Raw genomic sequence first — 10339 nt, 5'->3', positions numbered from 1 at the left:
CCTGATAAAAATAGTTTTGATTTTTTTTTTTTTTTTTTTTTTTTTTTAAATTAATTGCAGTTTGAGTGAACATGGTATATACAATAGTGATTCTGTAACCTTAAATATAAATGAAGATTTTAAGAGTTGAAATATTGATATGAATGTCAGAGACTTGCTGATTTCTGGTGACATAACAAACATGATGGCATGTTGAAACTTTTGCTCCCGACTGAACCACGCAGGAATCCCCTCTTTTTTTTTTTTTTTTTTTTGTGTATATTAGGATACTTATTTTTGCATTATTTTGGAGCTTGACTATGCCGGGAGGCGAAGATACTTGTGGATGCATCTGACAAGAAAAGAGGTACTAAATGAGAAGAACCTTAAAGTGGAACTATTATGTGCATTTCAGGCTAATTTATTTTTATTTCTGAGACCAGAAGGGCTGGGATTGATTGAGTTATTGTTACAAATCGCTTTATCTACTTCAGACCGACCCTCTCCGTAGGCTGTCAGATCAGCCTGTGGGCCAAACAAGTGGATTAGACTCTTCCACATTAAGCCCCGCCTCCTGCCACCGCGCTACGCACTCCCGATGTAGCGGTACTTTCTGTATGGAAAGTACTTTGTGAAAACAAAATAGAACTAAATAGGATATATTTTTTTTAGTTTTACTCTGCACAATGTTCTTTTTTGGAGTGTAAAAATAATCTCATCGATCGTGTTTAATCACAATATGAACAGCAGATTAATCTGAAAATTGCTCAACTATGATTGCTTTAAAAGTATGTGTATGGTGGGAGCATACCCTCACTAGTTTAACCTGTTTATCAGTGTGAATATGTAAATTATTTTTAAATGAAATGTTAAATCACGTTAGTTTAAGTTGATTATCAGTGTGAATATGTAAATTATTTTAAAGTAAAATATTTTACCGCCTTATCTTCCTGCGGGGCAGCGTTCGGGGCTGAAAAACCCACAGCGCTCTAAATATACATCATCACTATGCGTCGTCCGCTCAGCAATCGTTGGCACCATTCTGTGGCGTCTATCGTGTGATTCAGCGATCACAGTCTTTTGTTTGTTCCCAGTGAGCCGCCAAGGCGCTGGTTTTATGTGCTACACTTACACCCTTTACCCTAAACTGATTTAACTCCCTTCTGAACATGGAGCCAAGCGAGGCCGGCGAGGAGAAGACGGGCTCCGTCACGGCGGCGCAGCGGAGAGCAGAGATCCGGAGGAGAAAATTGCTGATGAATTCAGAGGACAGGATGCAAAGAATCGTGGGATTCTCCACGAACGACTCTGAGAATAATGGTAAGCTTCGTAACTGATGCAAGTCACGCTGTTTGGCTGTTGGATGGGCGTTGAAACGTGCCTGCCCTGCTGTTTTCCCTCCTCTCAGTCTTTATTAATGATCAACCTTTATACTGAAAATACTCTCGTCAATAGTTTACATATCTGCCAAATGGTAAATTAAAAATCATTTTTATTCTCTCATCTTGGATTTGCCCGTAATAACATGGTCATTGTCCATGTTGATTGTAATATTAAAGGCTCTTTTGTCGTCTATGTATGTAAGGTTGTCACTAAATTGGCCCGATGGAGATTAGTTAGCAGGGCCGGATTAAAAGTGCACAGGCCCCTGGGCCCAGAGTGTTCCAGGGGCCCCCTTCCCCTCTGCAACATTGTGGAAAATTGTGAATGAAACACTGTGAAAGGACATTTCTAACATCTCTCAGCCAGTGATATTAATAGCAATACACTAGACACAGTGGTGTAACTATCTGGCTTTTATGTATATTTTGTTTCATGTCCAAATTGCTTGTGTTGGCTCTATGTGGGCCCCAAGTGGGCATGGGCCCCTGGGCCTGTGCCCTTAATTTCCATTGGACAATGCGGCCATGTAAGTTAGTCATCACAAACAAAAGCTGCTTTAAAAATCCTTCATGCGCTGTAAACCTGATTCAAAGCGGACTCATTCTGAGATGATGATTTCTGTATGTTCTGTATCTGTATATTTCTGTATGAATTTCCCTTTGGGGATTAATAAAGTATTTTTTTTCATTTTCATTTCATGTTCTGACCATTTTAAAAACGTGTATCATTAGTAAAATAATTACATTTTTTTTCTAATATCACTTTATAAGTGTCAAGTTTCATCCTTTTATCAAAACCTCTAATGTTCCTACCATGAACACCTGAGTTTACACCCTTATTTTGTCACTTTTGGAAATTGTTCCAGTCACATTTTGAGTACATTGTCTAGATTGTTGTGTGCAAGCGATTAATTTGGCTTTTTATGTCTAGACATTGGCAACCTATTTGCACAAGTATCCATAGTAACAGCATCACTACCATCATATGCCTGTCGTGCGGCTGTACCATGCCAGCTTCCTTTTAGCAAGTCCAGGCATCTCCCCTGCAAAGTAGAAACTAATAGATTTTATTGTTTTTTTTTCTTTCTTCACTATTTATAAATCTTTTAGTTTTAACTGTCAGCAAAAATGTTAGATGAAGTGTTTTAGTAAGTCAGATTGATATAAAAATTACCATGGGTTGCAGGCCTGGTTGTAAAGTAAAAGTAAAAATGTGTTTGTAGTACAAGTGTAGCAATTACTTGGAGAGCTGAATGAAAATCCTACAATGAGTCTTTTCTGGTAGAACATATTTATGTTTCTATAATTGTCATGAATAGCTTATAAACCACACTCATAGATTAGTTCATTTTAATCTCCGTATTTGTTGTTTTTTTTTTTTCTTATTTTAGATATATTTTATGTAGCTTAAGCATCACATTATGTCAGCTGTAGTTAAAATGTAACATCAGTGATGTCATCGTCTTCTGTGCAGGAGCCTCCCGGCGTCCTACAGAGCCCCGCTTCCACCTTGATCTAGACAGGACAGAGCCCTGGTCCTCGTCTTCATCTGCTCAGAGACACTCTCCCTTCCTTCCAGAGTCTGCGGGGCTTGGCAGTCACTCCCGCACTGCCACTCCAGAGAGGAGGGGATCCCCACTGCCAGACTGTAGTGAGCCGCTCTCGACATCTCTGGAAGATGACATTGGAGGTCTCAGACAGAGGTCGAAAGGGGAGCGGGGAGCATCGGATGACCACAGCGGCTCCCCACGCAGAGGCCTCCATAAGTACCTGTCCCGTTTCGATGATGCCATGAAACTTCGAGGTCAACTGGCCAATGAAAAACCAGTTCAGGACGGGGGGGCCGACTCAGAGGAGTTTGATCCCTTCAGGGTCTTCAGGCTCATCGGTAGCATCCTCCTTGCTGTGTTCGTCAGGGTTTTTGTCTGCAAGTATCTGGTAGGTCTGCACGCCATAATAATGAGATTCCGGATACTAATTTATGTGCTCATGTATAAACTGCATGGAAAGAAATCCACAGAAAACATCATGCAGAACATTATTTATATTGAAGCTGTGAGTTTGACGCTTTTTATTGCTTTTATCTTTCCTAGTCAATTTTTGCTCCGTTTCTCACTCTTGAACTGGCCTACATGGGATTGTCCAAATACTTTCCAAAGGTGAGTTTTATGTTCAGCTTTGCAAAAAAATGCTTCCTTTTCTGCAGACGTGACTGGACACAGACTCGCAATATGCACACTAGTAGGGGTATGACGATATGCTTATGTCCTGATTTGATTCTGATATTTTGGGTGTTGATTCGATTTAAATTGCGATTCTCACAATTCTTTGATATTGTTGATTTTTATAGATTAAAAACAAAAAAATTTAAAAAAAAATTTTTTTTCTTCATTTCCATTAGGGAAAACAACACAGTAGCCAGACCATCCTTCTGCTGTTATAATACACAAGAAGACAAGTAAAAATGTAAATAAAAACAATAAAAATGACAAAAATTTTATAATGGATTCTTTTTATTTATTTAAAAAAAAAAAAAAAATATATATATATATATATATATATATATATATATATATTTTTTTTTTTTTTTTAAACGAAAAAAAAAAATTACAATTGTGAAGCAAAAAAATCTCGATTTTCCATTTTTCCCCTACTCACTAGCCACTTTATTAGATCAGTGATTTTCAACATAAGCCAAGGTATTTTTTTTTATTATTTTTTTTTATTTTTACTGAAAACTCACAAGGCACACCACAAACCAAAATGTTTTTTTTTTTTTTTCTTTTTTTTTTTTCAAAGCCCATATTATTAATATAAAGTCATCTTGTCAAAGTGTCTTGAATAGAAATAAGATAAACACAAGAAAAAGGAATTTTATTATCTTGATCTTGGGCCTCTTTGGATGCTTTTGTTGATAAAAGTCAGCGTGGATCCATGCTTTCATGTTGCTCCCACTAAATTCTGATCCTACCATCTGAATGTGCAGCAGAAATTGAGACTCATTGAAGCAGGTAATGTTTTTCCATCTTCTAGTGTCCAGTTTTGGTGAGTCTGTGCGAACTCATTTTGATGCTCAGCAAGTCACCTCGCCCATAGCTACACGCCTGAATGCACAAAGTTGCTGCCATGTGATTGACTGATTAGTTATGTTGTTAATTAACAGTTTAACAGATGGAGCTAATGATGTGGCTGGTGGCTTTGATATAGTACTGCTACCATGAAAGCAGAATAGTAATTCAGTCTCAGTGCGTAGAGTTACTTTTTTTTTTACAGGAAATTGAAAGTATGATTTAGTTTTGTAGACATTGTGGTGGATGTGATCTATTGTTGCTTCCAAATCTGGAAAACTGGCTTCATGTCTTTTTTTTTTTGGTTGTATTTGATGTTTTCCTTTTGTTTTGTTTTTTTGTTACTTCCAGTTTATCAGCCAAGACTAAGATATTTATCTGCTGCTTCATTTAATATGACCTTTATACCTGTATGTCTGCAGGTCGAGAAAAAGACCAAGACCACTGTGCTGACTGCTGCCCTGCTGTTGTCCGGCATCCCCGCTGAAGTCATCAACCGCTCCATGGACACCTACAGGAGGATGGGGGACGTCTTCTCAGATCTCTGCATCTACTTCTTTACCTTCATCATTTGTCATGAGTTCTTATTGCTCATGGGCTCAGAGACTCAGTGATAGATGAGGAAGACCTCGGACACCCCATCCCACCTCTTGTTGCTCCCTCCCTTTGTGTCCCATAGCAACAAGGCATGCTCATTCGTGCCCTCTGGTGCTGCTTTCTTGTTGACAGTCTGAGAATGAAGCCTCTGCTGCCTTATGATTAGGGCTGCACGCCTCCTGAACCGGTGCTGGTTGTTCCAGATCTTCAGGATTCATCTAGAACACTAAGCTCCAGTTAGACCACAGAGTCCAGAGACCTGCAGGTTGTTTCACTCTGAACAGCAGCTGAGAAACAGAGGGAGCATTTGTGTTTTGTGCGTGTGTGAGAAATGTACCATCATTGTGTTTATTGATATTTATTTATCTGACATAGAACAAAAAAAAAAAAAAAAAAGTGTGGAACAAAACAGCTCATCATAACTCTGATATTATACCGGGCTTCAACAACTAGTGGCTTCATGAAGGAAAAAAAAACAACTGAGTTTATTTTAAGATTTGAGTGAAATTTGTGAAACTCGCTTCCTTTATCTTATATGACAAAGAAGTGTTCGATCAGCGCAAAACAAATTATTAAGTAACAAACAAAAACCTCAAACAACCAAACAAGGTCCTCATCAGCCGTTGAGCTGTTCTTTTAGTGAACGATTCTGTAATCTTTGCGTAATTGATGGCGAACCGGCGTATAGATCAGACCAGTTAGACCAGCTCAGTCTTAAAGAATGACATCGCCTTGCTTTGAATATCAGGATATGCTCCTAATCTCAGCTAGTATTAGTTGCAAGTATCAGTCCACCATGCTGCTTAACAGCCTCTAGATGAGGATTTACCTGCAGGAGGGGATGACGTATTCTCAGCAAACATCAAACAGACTGAAGAAAAGGACTCCAGAAATATGGAGGCAGCCTCTAACCTCGACTATGATGAAGTTTTATCTGAAAGCTTTGTTGTGCACCAGGCAGAGAGGAACTTCCAGCACTTAAATGCAGCAGAAAACACCTAAACCACCTAATATGTGAAAGATAAAACTACGTATTCATGAGAGGAGTCTCTCATTCTGTCTGTCTCTCTCTCTCTCTCTCTCTCTCTCTCTCTCTGTGCTGTAATCAGAGCGTCTCTGTTCTGTGTTGTAGCCATCTTGTCTGGTTGCACATGCATGTAAGTGCATGTAGAGACCACGGGAAAGTTTCATGTTTTCTTCGGTTGAATAAACAGTTTTTTGGCTGAATATCCTTCCAAACGTACGGATGAAATGAGGTTTTCCAGAGAACGTGGCTGACTGGACGGACTGGGATTTTGTTTACACCTTTAGTTTTTGCTCTGTTTGTTTTTTAATCTGAGAATCTGTCGCTTATGTAGTGATTGATAAAAAGTTGGTCATTGGGATAACTTGTCTATTTAGGCTACATCTGTTTATATAAAATACATGCAGGTAGTAAAATAGCTGTCCATAGTTTGTGTTTGCTTAAAGAGTGGAAGTGGAAACAACTGACATGAGAAGGTCTTGATCTGTTTTGGCTCATTGGATTGAATTAAACAAATAGTTTAACATAAGCGTAAAAAACATTAAAATATTTGCATCTTCATTTCCACCCTCACAGAGAAGGTTCTGTTTCGGTTCTCACACTTAATCTGAACTGGTTTGGAGGATTTAAGCTAAAAATAAAATTTGCTTTAAAAGCATAAAAGTTTTTTTTCAAGGTTTCCAAAAACCTTCACAAGTTCAGACTATGTCAACATCTTTCATGTTGACCAGACAGAGTTATTTGACAATGTTTTCTTTAAATCGCAAACTTGATATCTGGTGGTTTTAAATATATAGATGAGAAAGGATTAAAGCTTTTAATGCAGTTTTTTTCTATATAAATTTTTCTGCAGTTTAGTCAAAGGGGGACATGGCTCAGGAAGGTGCCTCGCTCTTCTCTCACATCCTTTTTTTTTTTCTTTTTTTTTTCCCCTTCTTATCTCACATCCCCACTGAATGATTCTTGTCTCCACCTTTTTAAATTTTTTTTTTACTTGTTAGTCTTTGCACAAATTTATTTTTTACTTTAATGCTCCAAACTTGAAACTGGCTTCCTTAACTGCAGAAGAACCTGCTCTGTGATGGTACAAAAACATGTTGCAAGGTCTCCTGAACAGTAACCACCGCAGAAGTTCAAAGAAGTTTCCTATTGAAATAAGATGTGATTATATCACAGCAGAGCTTCAGGAACTTTTAAATATTTGTGCTTATTTTAAAGCAGAACAAATTTCTACGTGACTTTATTCTCAGGTTCCCTTTGTTTTCTGTTAATACTGTGATCCACTCAGAGATGTGACTGTGGAACTGTGTGGAGTGGGAGCAGCACCAGGACCTCTGATAGCACTGCCTGCTGAACAAAGGAAATAAAAAATAGGAACAGCCCAGACGGCAGACATCACTTTAACTCATTAATAATCTCAAAGTTGGAGAGTTGTGATTATTATTTTTATTTTCTTTTATCCGTTAGAAAGTCTTGGCTACTAATGAGACACACAGTCTTAATGTCTTACAAAGAGATGGTGAACAAGCCCTCGGGTCGCAAAGTGTTCTGGATGAAGGAGTGTAAATAGACGGAGGTTTAACTACTTGACTGGAAGCCCCTTCTGATTCTGGTTAGAGAGGAAAAACATCGGCAGTCTTTTTAGATGATACTCTGATCATCCTTCAGCCGAACCCGTCTGGAGCAGTTGCAGCCAGATGTGTCGCATGGACTACAACTTCATTGGTGGATGTGGTTTATGTTTGTGGCAGTGCTTTAACTTCTATTCTGTCATCCAGCGGTCAGAAAGAGTCCATCTACTTTACCAACATGTTTTTTGTTTTTTTGTTTTTTAAGTCTGAAGAAGCATTTAATCCTGCTATACTTATAAGCGTGTTTAATATGTGTGCCTGTGAGCTTCAAGTTGTGGTAAACTTGTACAGATTGGGAACGTATCTGGTTAAACTGGACTATACAGCTTTGTGTGTGGCAGTGGGAGTTTGTGTGCTTATTTGTATTTTCTGGTGACGTGTCCTATTTGCTTTGTTTAAGCCTCAAACACACAGACTTCATGTACCATATGCTCTCTTCCTCCTTGCTGTCATGTCATGGTTTCATGTTTTATCATTTTCATCCAAATTATTTTATTGATATATTTTTTGTGTAAATATTGTGATTTATCCTATAATTTGTCTTATACTTTTGTTGTTGATTAAATTTACAATATAAAAAATTTAATTACTCTTACAGTGTTGCAAGGATGCCGTTGTGATGATGTAAGCTGTTTCTGCTTCATAATACGACACTTTATACCAAATAAATACTTCTTGCTCGGCTTTTGCTTTCTTGTCTTCCCTCTTTTCTTTATTTGATTATTTAACAGGAGATCCTCAGTAGTTTTCTCATTGGCTTAGTGTTTGTTGGATTCATTTTGTTGTTATAACAAAACTTTTTGCTCATGTATAATGTTGGAAAGCCAACTTTCATCAATCCATCCATCTTCTGCCGCTTTATCCGAGGTCAGGTCACGGGGCAGTAGGCTAACCAGCCCGGACTTCCCTCTCCCCAGCCACATCTGCCAACTCTGCGGGGGGGATCCTGAGGCGTTCCCAGGCCAGCCGAGAGATATAATCCCTCCAGCCTGTCCTGGGTCTTCCCTGGGGTCTCCTCCCAGAGGGACGTGCCTGGAACACCTCTCCAGGGAGGTCCAGGAGGCATCCTGACCAGATTCCCTAGCCAACTCAACTGGTTCCTCTTGATGCGGAGGAGCAGCGGCTCTACTCTGAGCCCCTCCCAGATGACCGAGCTCCTCACCCTATCTCTAAGGGAGAGCCCGGCCACCCTGTAGAGGAAACTCATTTCAGCCGCCTGTATACAAGATCTTGTTCTTTCAGTCACGACCCAAAAAATAGCAGAGCTCATGACCATTGGTGAGGGTAGGAAGCAGATGCCCACATCTGCTCGGTGCCTCTCACCATGAGCAACTACAGAGTGGATGAAGGTCCAGCCCCTCTCAAAGGTACTGGTTCCAGAGCCCAAGACATGCATCGGGGTGAGTCCAATTATATCTAGCCAGAACTGCTCAACCTCTCGCACAAGCTAAGGCTCCTTCCTCACCAGAGAGGTGACATTCCACGTCACTAGAGCCAGCTTCTGCAGCTGAGGATCAGACCACCAAGGTGCTGTCCAGCTCACATTACACCTGACCCCTATGGCTCCTCCCGCAGATGGGGAGCCCACGGGAAGGAAAAGCCAACTTATTTCCTTTTGAATGGAGACAGATTTGGAAGGAACATGCTTTTTGTGGAATGAACAGCAGAACTGAGTATGTGGATTGCTGTTATAATATGTTCAGACAAACAGCAGATTTTGCCAATGGCAGCTGAATCGTTTGGTCAAAGTGTGGAAATAAGTGGAGAATGGTATGCTGTTTGCTACACTGACAGGGTAAGAGCTCTTTGCAGAGGCAGTGTGATGGTGTGGGACAGCATCTCTTTCACTGGATAAACAAGCCTTGTCATCACTGCATCTAATCTCAATGCAAAGAAGAGATGAGTCTTCAACTCTGCCTATCTCTACAATCTGACTACAAACGCTGTCTTCCAAGGTGACAAAGCCGTTCCTCACAGTGTAGGTTTTTATCAGATTATCAACAGAATTTAGAGCTGGACAGGATGGAGTGACCTGCCTGACCTCAATCCCATTGAACATTAGTGGGACCACCTTGGATGTGGTATTGATGCCAGAGTGACCAATGTGATCATACTGGCTGAGATGAGACAAATGCTGGTTGAAGAATGGGATGTCATCCCACCGCAGTGTGATCAAGCGTAATGAGGAAGTTGCAGGGCTGTTGTGGCTGTCCATGGTGCTTCCACATGGTACTGAGACTCCTGTTTCTTGAGTGAATGAATTGTTTATCTGCCTTGTTTCTTCATATTTCAATCAGCCACTCTAATGAAGAATCAGAGAAAGAATAAATTGTTTGTCAGAGAAGATTTGACAACTTTTTCATGGGCATAACCCACATACTCAAATCTGACCCTTTTATTAAAGAAAAGGCAGAATTTTCAACAGTCACTGAAATACCTGGAGACTGAAAAAATAAATATGTGTATGTGCTAAATTATAATTTAAATATATAAGAAACTGTTTTTGTTTATATTTAATTGAAAAACAAAAAAAACAAACAAATCGGTCCTGGACAAATTAAAGCACTTTTCTGATGAGGGGTGGGACAGAAAACCTGTCAACAGGTGCAGAAGTCTGATTGAGAGGTACAGAAAACAACTGACTTTAGTGGAAACATC

General features: G+C 39.6%; 1 protein-coding gene across 1 annotated transcript; it reads left to right on the top strand.

Annotated features, from left to right (window-relative positions):
* The first annotated feature begins 1062 nt into the window (after positions 1-1062).
* On the top strand, positions 1063-8327 carry camlg (calcium modulating ligand). The gene is made up of 4 exons (XM_079247624.1): positions 1063-1299; positions 2836-3299; positions 3455-3520; positions 4852-8327. The coding sequence occupies exons 1-4, from the start codon at positions 1149-1151 to the stop codon at positions 5041-5043; spliced, it is 873 nt and encodes a 290-aa protein (XP_079103750.1). The 5' UTR covers positions 1063-1148; the 3' UTR covers positions 5044-8327.
* Positions 8328-10339: the final 2012 nt, after the last annotated feature.

This window comes from Telmatherina bonti (genome assembly GCF_933228915.1).
Source record: "Telmatherina bonti genome assembly, chromosome: 10".
In the NCBI taxonomy this organism is placed as follows: domain Eukaryota; kingdom Metazoa; phylum Chordata; class Actinopteri; order Atheriniformes; family Telmatherinidae; genus Telmatherina; species Telmatherina bonti.
The sequence above is the reverse complement of the archived record's forward strand: the minus strand, read 5'-3'. Positions and strand labels throughout refer to the sequence as shown.